Source organism: Cebus imitator, unplaced genomic scaffold, assembly GCF_001604975.1.
Source record: "Cebus imitator isolate Cc_AM_T3 unplaced genomic scaffold, Cebus_imitator-1.0 Scaffold39, whole genome shotgun sequence".
In the NCBI taxonomy this organism is placed as follows: Eukaryota; Metazoa; Chordata; class Mammalia; order Primates; family Cebidae; genus Cebus; species Cebus imitator.
Genome location: NW_016107354.1, coordinates 8337492 through 8354221, shown reverse-complemented (window position 1 = coordinate 8354221; position 16730 = coordinate 8337492). Strand labels below are relative to the sequence as shown.

General features: G+C 39.2%; 1 protein-coding gene across 12 annotated transcripts in view; it reads left to right on the top strand.

Annotated features, from left to right (window-relative positions):
• Positions 1–16730, top strand: part of UEVLD (UEV and lactate/malate dehyrogenase domains) — a 60983-nt gene that overhangs the window by 6532 nt on the left and 37721 nt on the right. For 7 of the 12 annotated variants that reach the window (XR_001824280.2, XM_037737539.1, XM_037737536.1 and 4 more), the window contains exons 2-6: positions 1519–1603; positions 3179–3244; positions 8255–8418; positions 12744–12879; positions 14509–14627. Coding sequence is in view for 11 of the 12 variants with exons in the window: in XM_037737539.1 (XP_037593467.1) it covers positions 1519–1603; positions 3179–3244; positions 8255–8418; positions 12744–12879; positions 14509–14627 (570 nt within the window). In the remaining variant the exon portion in view is untranslated. Of the gene's footprint in view, positions 1–1093; positions 1168–1518; positions 1604–3178; positions 3245–8254; positions 8419–12743; positions 12880–14508; positions 14628–15525; positions 15878–16730 lie in introns of those variants that run through there. The other 5 variants (XM_037737538.1, XM_017525867.2, XM_017525868.2 and 2 more) reach the window with 4 other exon arrangements.

Here is a 16730-nt window from a genome sequence, read left to right as displayed (position 1 = left end):
TTTGTATTTTTAGTAGAGACGGGGTTTCACCATGTTGACCAGGATGGTCTCGATCTCTTGACCTCGTGATCCACCCGCCTCGGCCTCCCAAAGTGCTGGGATTATAGGCGTGAGCCACCGCGCCCGGCCTGAGTTCTGATTTCTTTACATCCTCTCCAACACTTGTTATTTTCTCCTTTTGATTATAGCCTGTATCTTGATTATAGTATGAATCCACCAGCTGTTTTGTCCTTTTTCCTGATAGTTTTGGTTATTCTGGGTCCCTTGAATTTCCATCTGAATTTTAGAATCTGCAAATTTTTGCACATGTGTGCACGCACACATGCACACACACAGACACACACACACACACACACACACACAGACACACACACGCCAGCTGGGATTTTGATAGGGATTGTGTTGAATCTGTTGAGGAATGTTGCCATCTTAACAATACTGTCTTCAAATCCGTAGACAAGGGATGTTTTCCATTTACTTTGGTCTATTTTATTTTTTTCAACAATGTTATACAGTTTTCAGAGTCTAAGTTTGGTACCTTGTTAAATTTATTCCTGATCAGCACAGGAGTTTTGACCTGCTCTGTTTCCGACCTGGGCTGATTCACCCCTCCTTAGGCAACCTGGTGGTCCCCCGCTCCCGGGAGGTCACCATATTGATGCCGAACTTAGTGTGGACACCCGATTGGCATACCGCACTACAGCCCAGAACTCTTGGACTCAGGAGATCCTCCAGCCTCAGCCTCCCGAATAGCTGGGGCTACAGGGCATGTGCCACGGCGCCCGGCTAAATTTATTCCTAAATATTTTATTCTTTTTGATGCCATTGTAAAAGGAATTGTTTTCTCAAATCCATTTTCAGAATGGTAAACTCTTACTATATTTCTTTTCTTTCATTTAAAACTAACCACTAGTGTAAGAGATAAGTATTATTTCTTTATGCAGGTGAGAAAATAGGCTTAAAAGAATTTAAAAGATTTTGTCCACAAGACAACCAAGTTAGTATCTCTGAGAAGACATCTGGATAAATGAAGAGGCAGTTACACACCTGACTGTAAAACCTTGTGTGCTTTTGTTTTCCGGTTGAAACCCAGGAAGGTGGGAGCTGAAGTTGAGGTATCTCAAGTGAATGAGCTATGCCAAAAAGACAGTTGGATCTCAAATAGTGGTAAGAGGGATGATTCATTCTGCCTCATCTCTTAAGCCTTCTGGAGGTATTTGGAGGCAATTCGATTTAGACATTCAAGACCCTGGTCCTGGATTTGAGCTCTGGCTTCACTATTTAACTTGCTGTCTGACTCAGCTAGCTTTCATTTATTCTCCTGCTTCTGTAGAGCATTTATAAAGCCCTCCCTATGTTGTAGGGCTTTTGTTTTTTTAAAAAATTAAATACTATACATATTCATAAAGCTCAGAGCCCAGGGCCTAGCACATGGTAAATTGTCAGTTAAATGTTAACTGCAATTGTTCTTTTGCTCAGAGCTTTATTCTTACTCCATGCTTATTTTTCTCTTTTCAGTACAAGTTCAGGGACCTAACTGTGGAAGAACTAAAGAATGTAAATATGTTTTTCCCGCATTTCAAATATTCCATGGACACCTATGGTAAGAATCATATTTTCTAGTTTAAATGCTGCATTATTGGAACTACTAATTTTTGGCCCTAAAGAGCTGCAAAATTGTAATTTCTCGTTTTCTCTTTTGTCTTCTGATTTTCAGCTATACTTTGTGACCTGCAATTTCTGAGAAAGCTTAAATTAATACAATATATCTTGTATTAGTTTTCTATTGCTGCTGTAACAAACTACCACAAACTTAGTAGCTTTAAAAAACACACATTTACTATGTTACAATCCTGTAGGCAAGAAGTCCAACACAAATTTCTGTAGCTTAGAAGCTGAACTGGAGTTTGACTTGGCTAAAATCTAGTTGTCAGCTGCCTTTGTCTCTGGAGGCTCCGGATAATCTGTTTCCTTGAGTTTCAGTTTCTAGAGGTCACCCACATTCCTAGGCTCTTGGTTTCCTTTTTCCATCTTCAAAGCCAGCAGTGTTGGATGTCTCCAAGCCATTCTTTTATAGGCAAATTGCCCTCTGACCATAGCTGGGAAAGATTCTCTACTTTTAAGGACCAATGTGATTAGATTAGACCCATCCCAGTAATACAGGGTAATCTGTTCATCTCAGACTCCTTAATTTTTTTTAAAGGCTAGTCAAGTGATCAGAGTCTTTAATCATGTCTCAGAAGTCCCTTTGCCAAGTAAGATGACATGTCACGAGTTCCAAGGGTTGGATATGGACATCTTTGGAGGACCTTTATTCTGCCTATCATATATATAGTTGATTCTAAATTATTAACAAAGTTTTAGTTATCTTGTTCAATTAATAGTAAGAATCTGGTTATCTAAGGAAGCTTTTACTTTATTATCTTTTTTTTTTTTTTTTTGAGATGGAGTCTTTCTCTCACCCAGGCTGGGGTGCAGTGGCATGATATCGGCTCACTTCTAAAAATACAAAAATTAGCCGAGTGTGGTAGCAGGCGCCTGTAATCTCAGCTGCTTGGGTTGCCCCAACCTCTGTCTCCTGGGCTCAGGTGATTCTCCTGCCTCAGCCTCCCAAGTAGCTTAGATTACAGGCGCCTTTCACCACACCTGGCTAATTTTTGTATTTTTAGTAGAGATGGGGTTTCACCATCTTGGCCAGGCTGGTCTTGAACTCCTGACCTTGTGATCTACCTGCTTGGCCTCCAGAGTGCTGGGATTACAGGCGTGAGCCACTGCACCCGGCCCATAGTACTTATTAAGAGTTTTCTCATTCTCTCATTTGATCCTTATGAGAACTGTGTAAGGCAGTCATATTATCTTTATTTTATAGATGATGAAACTGAAGATCAAAGATGATTAAAGTCACCAAAAGTCACATTCGTCTAAGCAGGGAAGGTGGCCCCAGAACTTGGGGTTTCAGTATCAAAATCCTGTATTCTTTCAGCCACCTCACTGCTTTCTAAGTAAACAACATCTAGTCATTTCCTTTTGTTGACAGATTTACCAATTCCTAGATTATGTTTAGACATTGCGTGTGTATTTGTGTGTGTACTTAAGAGCACACACATGTGCATACTTACATACTTTACCACAGTTCTTTCTATTTCTGATTGCACATTTTGGGGCTTTTTTCTTCCAGTTTTTAAAGATAGTTCCCAGAAAGACCTGCTGAATTTTACCGGCACTATTCCTGTGATGTATCAGGGTAAGTGTGGAAGTTGAGAAAATATGGGAGTTTTCTGAAGGAGGAGTTTATTTGATAACTGACATTTGTTTATGCCGTAACATTCTCAAAGTATTCTTACAGCTATATAACCTATGCAGAACCTTACTGGATCTGTTCCAGTCAAGGAAGGCCTATATTAATGTCAGCAAGTTAAGTTCAGTTCAACAGTTACTTATTGTCAACTATGTGCCCACTACTCTGGTAGGTTCCAGGGTACAAAGGAAAGCAAAACGGACATAGGCCTGTCCTTGGGGAGATTCATCTCTGTTTTCCATAGCAAAGTGTAGGGGTCCCACCTTTTTCTTCATTATTTCTGTATTTTGTTCCCCTTCTTTCCTCTCTGTGTGATACAGCATTATCTCCAGTCCATAGGTGAAACTGAATCTTAGCCCTGTCTGATTTACCTAAGATCACATAGCTAGTGTTAGCCTGAAACTCAAACTCCAATAGGAAAATTTTGCAACACAGAGGCCATTAAAGCTCAAAGGAAGGAACACATTTTAGAGTGACCTAACAGTTTAAAATAGCTAAGTGTTTGCCCAAAAATAAAGGAAAAAAAAAATCACTGACTTTTCTTATACTTTACTTAACTCTTCCCATTTGTCCAGACCTACTTCTCCTGTGTTCAGCAAGGACTAACCTTTTGGATAAGAATTGCAAGAGGTTGCTTATGTATAGTATGATTTTAAGAATACCAATGAATCTTTGGTTCCAAATATTTCTCTGAAATGGTGCCTGAAATTTCACCATTGGAAATTCACTGTTCTTGCTGGATGTGGCAGCTCATGTCTGTAATGGCAGCACTTTAGGAGGCCAAGATGGGCAGATAACTTGAGGTCAGAAGTTCGAGACCAGCCTGGCCAACATGGTGAAACCCCATCTCTACTAAAAATACAAAAATTAGCCAGGCCTGATGGCATGCGCCTGTAATCCCAGCTACTCAGAAGGCTGAGGCATGAAAATCTCTTGAACCCAGAAGGCAGAGGTCGCAGTAAGCTGACATCATGCTACTGCACTCCAGCCTGGGTGACAGAGTGAGCCTCAGTCTCAAAAATTAAAAAAACAGTTCAGTGTTCTTTTGAAATGCAAATAATCCTAGGAAGAATACCATCCAAAATCACTAATATACAGTGATGTGCTTATAGGACATTTGCTTATTTGGTATTTGTTGAATAGTTGAGTTAGTTTGATTATTGACTGAAGGGCTTAGGAATAACTGGCTTACTGGGGCATGTCAGAAGATACACTGAGAAGAGGGCTGAGAAAGATCTGGAAGCCAAATAGGGAGATAACTTGCTATCTCTTAAAGAGTTCAGCATTGTACAATGAGAATACATTGCCCAAAAAACACTAGGAAGCTGCATTTGAGAGAACTTCTTTCACGGTATGTGCTTCTTTATGATAGCTCCTGGATTATCACAAACCCTCTTAAATCCCCCATTCTTCGCCCCCAGCAATGACTTGCTGCTAGAGATGCACTCATGCTTTGTTCTGCTTCTGTGTATGTCCCACTGTGATACCTCCTTTTGCAATAGTAGGCACTCAGGAAATGTGTAGTAATTCATTTTGTTTTTATGCATAGGAGAATGGATGGGTATGAAAGCAGCTAGCCATGGGCTCCATGCAGAGATTGCAGAGTGAGGTAGGCAGAACAGGCATAGAGTTGATTTTTCTCTTCTTTCCTTGCACCTCCCTGCCAAGTTTTCAGACGTTTCTGGCTGCGTAGAGAATTTTACTCAGACTTGTTCCCCTTAAGTTGTATTCTGAATTTATCTTGGTGAAAGGAGGAAAGGAGAGGAAAAGGGAAGGAAACTGATTAGGGTGATTCATTCTGAGAGAGAAAGGCCAATTCTTACCTAGCCCAGTGTTTTGAAGGGTAGTTGCATATTAATAGAGGAAGTTGTGAATTTAAATGAATTACTGCTTAGTAGCATTTCAGTTTCTAATACAGAGTAGGGAGGTAACATGAGGGCAGAAAGGTTATCTTAATACCATTGGTAAAATCCTGCCCAATGTCAGTAAGCCTGTCCTGTAGTCATTGAGTTATGTCATTGATTCTTAACGATGGGGTCTTCCTTAGGTGCCCCTCCTCAACTTTTTTCCTGCATTACACTTTTCTTTTCCTTTGCTTTGGAATTATATCAACTCAATGTGAATGCACACTAGTTATTTCCTACTGATCAGAAGGTCAGAATGTATATTATCTTTCTCATCTGTAAACTGGACCAATACTAGAGCCCACCTCAGTAAGGCTTAAATGAGTTACAATAAGTAAAGTTCTTAGCATAGTGCCTGGCATATAGTGAATGTTCAATAAATGTGGCCATTATTATTTGTCTGCCTTTATTACCCTCTTTTAGTTAACTAGTTTTATTAGTGTAATGATTATACATGCTTATGCTGAAAAAGCATTTAAAAAATTGGGAAGGGATAAGGTTAAGCCTATATCTAACCTTCCATCTACATGAAACTTCTGTTAATATTATCTTATGTATACCTGTAGAAATTTTTGGTGTTATTTCTTATTCAGCCAACATTGTGTTAAGTCATAATTATACTTCATATAGTCATATTTTTAGAGATGTATGTAATCTTTTTTTTCTTTTAAGTGAGAGAGTGTTGCTCTGTTGCCTAGGCTAGAGTACAGTGATGTGATCATAGCTAATTGTAACCTCAAATTCCTGTGCTCAGGTACTCTTCTGGCCTTAGCCTCCTGAGTAGCTAATACTGCAGATGTGCGCTACCACACCAGGGTCTTGATATGTTGTCCAGGCTGGTCTTGTACTCCTGGACTCAAGCTGTCCTCCCATTTTGGCATCCCAATGTATCATCTTAAGATCACACCTATCTAAACTTTGTTTACATCCAAAGTTAAGTTACGTTCTTATAATTCCTTTATATTCGAGGACTTTGTATTAGGAGTTCAGACTCTTACTGAGGTGGGCTCTAGTATTGGCCCAGTTTACAGATGAGAAAGATAATATACATTCTGACCTTCTGATCAGTAGGAAATAACTAGTGTGCATTAGAATATTAGAATATTAAATAACTAGTGTGCATAGAATATTAGAATTCAGCTGAAAGCTGAATTCTAGCTTTTAGCTGAATTACTAAAAGCCAAATGTGCAGGGTAGGAGTCAAGGTATTTGCTGATGGGAAAGGGAGAAGGAAGAAGAGACCAGCGAACACCAGTGGTGAAATCTTACCACTTAGACACAGGAATCTGAGTCACCAGGTGCTTTGCCAGTCATGGGCCGTTAAAATGCATGAATACTGCTGAGGAGGGGCATTGGAGGCAGCAGATTCTTGATCAACCAGGGGAATGCCTTCAGTAGAGGTTTTTTTTGTGGTTTTTTTTTTTTTTTTGAGATAGCGCCTCACTCTGTCACTCTGGCTAGAGTGCAATGGCACAATCTCAGCTCACTGCAACCTCCACCTCCTGGGTTCAAGTGATTCTCGTGCCTCAGCCTCCCACCCAAGTACCTGGGATTACAGGTGCTTGCCACCACGCCTGGCTAATTTTTTGTATTTTTAGTAGAGACAGGGTTTCTCCATGTTGGTCAGGCTGGTCTTGAACTCCTGATCTCAAGTGATCCGCCTGCCTTGGCCTCCCAAAATGCTGAGATTTACAGGCGTGAGCCACTACACCTTACCTTCAGTAGACATATCCTTCCTTTTCTTTAATGTGTAGTGATTAATGCAGGAAGTGGCTCCATCAGGATTTGGGCTGGCACTCCAACTATATTAGTAAAAGTTTTTGAAAATTTGATTTTTCTTTGTTTTTTTTTGTAGAGACAGGGTGGATGATTTGGCAATTGCTTTAATTAAACTTACTTAAGTGTTATACCAGTGCTCTAATAGGAACATATTTCCAATGTGAGTATGGATGAAATGTGGGAAATAGGCCTTACTTTACATTAATCCTTTATATGTAAAAAACCTGACTAGACTATTCTCTTTCTTTCTTTCTTTCTTTCTTTCTTTCTTTCTTTCTTTAAGAGACAGGGTCTCACTCTGTCACCCAGGCAGGAGTGCAGTGGTACAATCATGGCTCACTGCAAACTTGACCTCCTGGGCTCAAGTCATCCGCCCACCTCAGCCTCCCCAGTAGCTGGGATTATAGATGTGTGCCACCATACCCAGCTAATTTTTTTTATTTTTATTTTTTTTTTTGAGACGGAGTTTCACTCTTATTACCCAGGCTGGAGTGCAATGGCGCGATCTCGGCTCACCGCAACCTCCGCCTCCTGGGTTCAGGCAATTCTCCTGCCTCAACCTCCTGAGTAGCTGGGATTACAGGCACGCACCACCATGCCCAGCTAATGTTTTTTGTATTTTTATTAGAGACGGGGTTTCACCATGTTGACCAGGATGGTCTCGATCTCTTGACCTCGGGATCCACCCGCCTCGGCCTCCCAAAGTGCTGGGATTACAGGCTTGAGCCACCGTGCCCGGCCAATACCCAGCTAATTTTAAAATTTTTTATAGAGCAGGGTTTCTCCATGTTGCCCAGGCTGGTCTCAAACTCCTAGGCTTACGTGATTTGCTCATCTCGGCTTCCCAAAGTGCTGGAATTACAGGCTTTAGCCACCTCACCCAGCCTAGTCATTTCTTAAAATGCCACCTAGCAGCCAGGTGCAGTGGCTCACGCCTGTAATCTGTGGGAGGCCAAGGCAAATGGATCACGAGGTCAGGAGATTGAGACCATCCAGGCCAACATGGTGAATCCCCATCTGTACTAAAAATACAAAAACTAGCCAGATGTCGTGGCGTGTGCCTGTAATCCCACCTACTTGGGAGGCTGAGGCACAAGAATGGCTTGAACCCAGGAGGCGGAGGTTGCAGTTAGCCAAGAACGCACCACTGCACTCCAGCCTGGCGACAGAGTGAGACTCTGTCTCAAAATAAAAAATGCTACCTAGCTATATCATAAACATAATGTGTGTGCTTCATTATCATTTAAAGATACGTTTCTTTTGTTTTCAATAGGTAATACATATAACATACCAATTCGTTTCTGGATTTTGGATTCTCATCCTTTTGCTCCCCCTATTTGCTTCTTGAAGCCAACTGCGAATATGGGAATCTCAGTCGGAAAACACGTGGATGCTCAAGGCAGAATATATTTGCCCTATCTCCAAAACTGGAGCCATGTAAGATCAGTTTGGATTTTCTTCAGAAAGCTTTTTTTTTTTTTGAATATGTATCATTGATTCTGCTGGTACAAATAAGTATGATAAGTGCATTTTCTTTCAATGATATTCTTCATGTGGTCTTTGGAAGTAATTTGAAATTGAGCTCTCTAGGGTTACCCAAGTCCCAGAACCCTGATAAAAACTGCCTATACAAAGCTGTTCCCTCCAGGTTTTGAAGCCAACTGTTGTTTGCTCTCTGTCTTTTAATAGTCGTTTCCCACTTGAGAAAGTACAGGAAGAGCTACTAGCAAGTGATTGGGGCATTATTTCCAAATCCCTTCCTATAAAAGATTTTTATGTAATATATATATTTATTTGTAGTTTTGCCTGTTTTTGACTTTCATATAAGTTGAATCATACTGTATGAAATTTTTATGACATGCTTTCTTTTTTGTTTTTTCATTTTTTTCTAAGACAGAGTCTTGCTCTGTCACCCAGGCTGGAGAGCAGTGATGTGATCTCACCTCACTGCAACCTCCACCTCCCAGGTTCAGGTGATTCTCTTGCCTTGGCCTCCCAGGTAGCTGGGATTATAGGTGTGTGCCACCACACCCAGCTAATTTTTTGTATTTTTAGTAGAGACGGGGTTTCACCATGTTGGCTAGGCTGGTCTCAAACTCCTGATCTCAGGTGATCCATGCCCTGTTGACATGCTTTGTTTTAACCAATACCAAGTTTTAAAAATTCATCCACATTTATCTATATAACTGTAGTATTTGTTTTATATCCTCATGTTATATAATTTTGTATTCTGCATTTTTCATTGACCATTATATTGAGCATTTCTCCATGTTAAACTGTTTTCAAAATATGTGGGTTTTAATGGTTGCCTGATGATCCAGCGTAAGGATATTACTTATTGTATTTATAAATCGCCCTATTATAAGACATTTAATGTTGAACATCTTCAAGTGAAAATGTTTATATATATCTAACGTATCTTTGATAATTTCCTAATGATAAGTCTCTTGGAATAGAGTTATTGGATCAAAGGTTTTCAGTATTTTTAAGATTTTCTTATATATTACCAAATTGGCTTCCAAAAAGGTAGACAAAATGATACATTTCTATAATCAGTATAAATCAGTATAGGATAGTACCTATTTTACAGTACCTTTTGTCTAACAGAAGTTATTATCCTTAAAACAAACCTTTGCTTATCTCTATACATTGGTTTAGACAGATGTATAGTATTCTCTCATTTTTGTAAATAATTAAAAATTTTATAAAAGGATAATTTATAATAGATTTATATGTACCCAGAAAGTTAATAGGGCTGGAGAACAGGAGCATGTTGGAGTCAGGTGAGGTTGGAGTAAAGAATGCCTTAGGATTATCACTTCTTATTTTATTAGACAGCTCATAAAAAGTGTGTAATTGTGGATGCATTTTACTTTGTTTTATGGTTTTCTATATTTTTTATGTAGAAAGCATTTGAAAAGAAGAAAAAAAAATAGAAAAACAAAGGACACACTTCAAATTATCAGTAGTAGGAGTTGACATTCTACCTTATAAACATTTATGTTATTTGCATTACCTGATGATTTAAATAAGATTGCTAGTTAAATGTGATGAATGGGGCATAATAAAAATTTGTCAGTTGGAAGGACAAAAATGGATTGTACTCTTAATTTTCAGTTACTTGATTAGTTGAGAAATTGAAATCTTTTTCATTTACTTATCAGTCATGTTTCTTCCTTTTTGAATTGTCTGTTTTTCTCCTTCATCCATTGTTACATCCTTCTTTAAACAAAACAAAACTATCCTCAAACAGTATTTTGACATCTGTGCCATGTTGCAGGAATTCATGTATCTTATTTCTTCTCTCTGGTTTTCACTGGCTTCTCTTTTTGTAATTTTGTTTAGTAAATGCTCAGGGATAGTCTTTTTTTTTTTTTTTTGAGACAGAGTGTCTCTCTGTCACCCAGGCTGTAGCACAGTGGCGTGAGCTCACTGCAACCTCCGCCTCCTGAGTTCAAGCAATTCCCCTGACTCAGCTACCCAAGTAGCTGGGATTACAAGTGCATGCCACCATATTCAGCTAATTTTTGTTTTTTGTTTTTTTTTTTAGTAGAGACGGGGTTTCATCATCTTGGCCAGGCTGGTCTTGAACTCCTGATCTCGTGATCCACCTGCTTTGGCCTCCCAAAGTGCTGGGATTACAGGAGTGAGCCACCACGCGCAGCTGGGAAAGTCTTATAATCTAGTGAAGGTTGTGCTTAATTTTAGTTTAGACAGTACTGATTTTAATTTACTGTGCTGAGCGTCTTTATTATAAACTAAAACTAGTCTCTTTTTTTTGAGACAGGGTCATGCTCTGTCACCCACACTGGAGTGCAGAAGCACAGTCATAGCTCACTGCAACCTCAAATTCCTGGGCTCAAGTGATTTTCCCACCTCAGCCTTCTGAGTAGCTGGGACTACAATCATGGTCCACCATGCTCCGCTAATTTTTAAATTTTTTGTACAGACAGGATTTCTCTATGTTGCCCAGGCTAGAATTGAACTCCTGGGATCAAAGCATCCTCTCGCCTCAGCCTGCCAAAGTGATGGGATTATAGATGTGAGCCTCAGTGCCCAGCCTTAAGACTAGTCTTAAAAATACATTACATTATTTAAATTGCCCTATTTAAAAGTACTGCAGCACCTTTAAATTCCACATGCAGTTGGAATTATAATTATGTAGCATAATTATATAGAACTTTGGAGCTAGAAGGAATCTAGTGGTCATCTAGGCCAGGGATTACAATTTCCCCAAGAGATTCAGAGGGCTGTGTTAGGCCTGCAGAATTCGTTTGAGCACAGTTGGTTTTGTTTTACCTTGTTTCGTTTTGTTATTAGTATGAATTTGGATGCCTGTAGGCATGCTTTTTCCAATTTGCCACAATAACCATCTCTCCCAGTTTTCTTATACTTGGCAGTTTTACACATTTGATGTTATCTGCTTGGTCCCCAAATGTATTTGAATTCTTTGCCTTAATGGCTTCATCTTTTTACTTTATAAATAGTGAAACATAGACTCTGAAAAAGTAAGAGCACTTTTTAAGTGAGCATACTACTAAATATTCCTAAGAATAATAATAAACATCTGTTTTACACTCACGGTGTTTAGTTTGCATTCATTAGCTCATTTATTGCTCATAACAGCCATTTGGAATTTATTATTCTCATTGTGTTACTGATGACACTGAAGCTCAGAAAGGCTCATGAATTTCATCAAGGTTGCTTAACCAGTTACATTGAAAGAAAATAGTATCAGATTAGATAGTATTTTATTTTATTTTTTATTTATTTATTTATTTTTGAGACGGAGTTTCGCTCTTGTTACCCAGGCTGGAGTGCAATGGTGCGATCTCGGCTCACCGCAACCTCCGCCTCCTGGGTTCAGGCAATTCTCCTGCCTCAACCTCCTGAGTAGCTGGGATTACAGGCACGCACCACCATGCCCAGCTAATTTTTTGTATTTTTAGTAGAGACGGGGTTTCACCATGTTGACCAGTATAGTCTCGATCTCTTGACCTCGTGATCCACCCGCCTCAGCCTCCCAAAGTGCTGGGATTACAGGCGTGAGCCACTGCGCCCGGCTTAGATAGTATTTTAACAGTGTTAATTTTCTGATTTGATAATAGTTATATAGGAGAATGTCTTTTTCTTTTAGGAAATATACACTAAAGTACTTGGGGTAAAAGTACATCATGTTTTCAGTTTACTTGTTCAGTTTGTTTGGAAAAACTAGAGAGAGACTAAACAAGCAAATGTGATAAAATGTTAACATTTGAGTAATCTGGGCGAAGAGTATATGTACTATTTTTGTAACTTTTCTATAAGTCTGAAATTATTTCAAAATGAAGAGTTAAAAAAAAAAGAGACAGTTCCCAAACCTAGGTATTAGGCTATTAGGCATATTCATGCTATTTTTCTACTTTTGGGAGATGTTGAATTAGCATTTCTTCTTCCTTTATTTTTCAGTTAAAAGTACTCAATAATTTTTCAGTTAAAAGTATTATATAATTTGTATGATGGTTTTCAAAAAATGAGAACATGATTGAATACTTCTTTTTGACTAACTCTTAAAGAATGTATAGGTTAAAGAAGTTTTTTTGTTTGTTTTGTTTTGCTTTGAGATGAAGTCTCACTCTGTTGCATAAGCTGGAGTGTAGTGGTGCAACCATAACTCACTGCATCTCAAATTCCCGGGTCCAAGTGATACTCCTGCCTCAAAAAAGGTAGTATTCTTCTGCAAAATTTTTGTGTAACTTTTCTGTTTTTTATGTATTCTACAGCCTAAATCTGTCATTGTTGGATTAATTAAAGAAATGATTGCCAAGTTTCAAGAGGAACTTCCCCTGTATTCTCTGTCATCATCTGATGAGGCACGGCAGGTAGACTTGCTAGCCTATATTGCAAAAGTCACTGAAGGTTTGTATATTTGTTAGGCAGATTGTCTTGAGAGTTATGAGTTACCAGTTTCTCACTAAAATCCTTTACTTTCAGCCGCTTGATTTTTATAAATAAATTTAGGCTCGGCATGGTGGTTCACACCTGTTATCCCAGCACTTAAGGAGGCAAAGAGGGGAGGATCACTTGAGGTCAGGAGTTCGAGACCAGCCTGACCAACATGAAACCTCGTCTCTACTAAAAACACAAAAATTAGCTGGGCGTGGTGGCACACCCCTGCAATCCCAGTTACTTGGGAGGCTGAGTCAGGAGAATCACTTTAATCCAGGAGGCATAGGTTGCAGTGAGCCGAGATTGTGCCGTTGCACTCTAGTCTGGGCAATAAGAGTGAGACTCTGTCTCAAAAAAAAAAAAAAAATGTGTGCGTATGTACATCTGATTCTGAAATAAGAAATTCCTCAGGCCTGGCATGGTGGCTCACGCCTGTAATCCCAGCACTTTGGGAGGCCAAGGTAGGCGGATCACCTGAGGTCAGGAGTTCGAGACCGGCTTGGCCAACATGATGAAACCCCGTTTCTACTGAAAACACAAAAATTAGCTGGGCGTGGTGACAGCTGCCTGTAATCCCAGCTACTTGGGAGGCTGAGGTGGTAGAATCACTTGAACCCGGGAGGCAGAAGTTTCAGTGAGCTGAGACTGTGCCACTGCACTCCAGCCTGGGCAATAGAGCAAGTCTCTGTCTCCAAAAAAAAAAAGAAATTCCTGTGTAATATAGGATATTACCATATAGTTCCAATAAATATGTTTTTTTTTTTTTTTTTTTTGAGATAGAGTCTTGCTGTGTCGCCCAGGCTGGAGTGCAGTGGCACCATCTGGGCTCACTGCAACCTCTGCCTTCCTGGGTTCAAGCCATTCTTCTGCTTCAGAAGAATGCCCGGCCAATTTTTGTATTTTTAGTAGAGACAGGGTTTCACCATGTTGACCAGGCTGGTCTTGAACTCCTGACCTCAGGTGATCCTCCCGCCTCAGCTTCCCAAAGTTGTGGGATTATAGGCATGAACTACTGTTCTCAGCCAGGTTTCTTAAAATGAAAAGAATTAGTCTTAAACAGATAAAACAGTTCTTGTATTTTTTAATACCACTTGATATATTTAATGATCCCAAACCCTTTTCACAATATGTATATGTGAATGTAGCTTGTTGTATATGTAGCTTGTTGGCTTATTCAGTATACTGGATCAGAATATCTGTGATTCTTCATAATTCTTGTTAAGGATAAAGGCAAATACCTATGCTTGAAACATTTTGGTAAGGTGTTAGACATATTTTTGTATTGTAGATCAGAGCAATGAGTTGGAATATTTTTCAGAATTATGAAAATGCTACTTTTTTTAGAGTCTTATATGTTTTTTTTTAATGTTTAGAAAGATACTTTCTTTTTAGAAGGATAATTTCTATTTAGTCAAATATTTAATAGGTGACATCTGTCTTCCTTGCATTTATTTGTTTGGTAGTATTTTTTGAAAGCCCATTATGGACTAGCACCATATTTTCTCTCTGAGCTATGAAGCCTGCTATATATTTTTTTAAAGATCCTAAAAAGATTTTTGATATTTTTGAATTCTCAGGATCATCTACTTTTCTTTCTAGGTGTTTCAGATATAAATTTAAAGAGCTGGGCAAATCATGAGAATAAAACAGCCAATAAAATTACTGTGGTTGGAGGTGGAGAATTGGGTATTGCCTGCACATTAGCAATTTCAGCAAAGGTATGTAAGCATACTAGTTATAAATACATCTATCATAGTGCCACACTTGTAGTCAGGTTATGTTTAACACTTCAAAAATGCCTTCATTTTGTCATGTGGGAAAACCTTATTTTGCCTTAAAATATATTTAGTAAGTTGGCAAAAAAAAAAAAAATAGCTGAAAGCTTTCATCAGTGATGTTGCCTCTTAATTAGTAGTTAAGCTTATAAAAAGTGATTTGAACAATGGGCTTATCCTCATCCAAGGGAAGCCTCAACTTGACGTTCATGTGATTTAGTCACAAATTCTTTTGTATTTTCTGAATCATGCTACTTTAATTAAACTCTTGTTGAATATAATAATTTTAGCTCTTTCTAAAATTCACTTTTTTTAAAAAAAGATTGCCTTTTCTTATATAATTACTTTCTTTTAGGATCATAGTTTCTGAGCTGATATTTTATGCTAGTTTAGGGTTTATTTTTTCTTTAGCCCTTTTTATTAGTCTCTACATAAATTGTTTGCAGAAAGGCTTAAATCCCCTTCCAGAGAGGTTCGAAAGACCTGCCTGCCTCCCTCCAGAGTCCAGTATCAGGGTAACAGCATGCCTTCTGTCATTTGACATATGTAGCCCTGAATAGAATAGCTGCCCCTCTCCATGTTTATTTGGTGGCTGGCATTAGTTTTTCTTTTCTATATATACTTGATTGTTTTGCCATCTAAATTCTTCCCTTTCCATTTAAGACTCACATATGTCTTGGAGGTGGGTTTTACTTCAGCAAATAATTAAATTGTATCCATGGAGCTAGAATGTCTTAAAAGCTGACTGCTCAGAGTTACATATGCTAACTTTTGGCATGCTATAGTTTCATATTTCTTCCATCCTCCATTTGAATACACTGTTACATACCTTTTTTTTGAGGTGGAGTCTCATTTTGATGCCAAAGCTGGAGTGCAGTGGTACAATCTTGGCTCACTGCAGCCTCTGCCTTCTGGGTTCAAGTGATTCTCCTGTCTCAGCCTCCCAAGTAGCTGGGACTACAGGCACATGCCATGATGCCCAGATAGTTTTTGTATTTTTAGTAGAGACAGGGTTTTGCCATGTTGGCCAGGCTGGTCTCGAGCTCCTGACCTCGAGTGATCCACCTGCCTTGGTCTCCCAAAGTGCTGGGATTACAAGCATGAGTCACCACGCCTGGCTTACTATTACATCTTAATTAGAATTTGGGTTATATTCAGTCTTTTGTCACTAAATAAATGCTTCTATAAACATTTCAAGTTGCTTATTTTTTCATCTGAATTTTTTTGGTTGTACATTATTTTATTTTTATTTTTATTTTATTATTATTTTTTGAGACAGAGTCTTGGTCTGTCACCCAGGCTAGAGTGCAGTGGCCTGATCTCAGCTCACTGCAGCCTCCACCTCCCAGGTTCAAGCAGTTCTCCTGCCTCAGCCTCCTGAGTAGCTGGGGTTAGAGGTGCCCACCACCACACTCAGCTACTTTTTACATTTTTAGTAGAGACGGGGTTTCACCATGTTAACCATGCTGGTCTCAAACTCCTAACCTCATGATCCACCCATCTTGGCCTCCCAAAGTGCTGGGATTACAGGCGTAAGCCGCCGTGCCCAGCCTTTTTATTTTATTTTTTTCAGACAGGGTCATGTTCTGTCACACAAGCTGGAATGCAGTGGTGCAGTCTCGGCTTACTGCACCCTCTGTCTCCCCAGCTCAAGCCATCCTCCCACCTCAGCCTCCCAAGTAGCTGGACCTACAGACACCTGCCAGCATCCCACTAATTCTTATAATTTTTGTAGAGTCAGGATTTCGCCATGTTTCCCAGGCTGGTCTTGAATTCCTGGGCTCAAGCAGTCCTCCTGCCTTAGCCTCCCAAAGTGCTGGGAGTACAAGCATGCTCCACTGCACCCGGCCTGGTTTGCCTAATTTTAAAAAACAGTACAAGTGAGTCAGAGAGCATGAATGGTTTTTATAGCACTTAATTGCCAGATTGCAGAACTAATTTATGCTGCTAATAACATGCACATCAGCCTGATTTTTGACATCCCTAACAGTACTGAGTTTTATTTATTTTATTTGTAATTATTTGCCTTTTTTTTTTTTTTTTTTT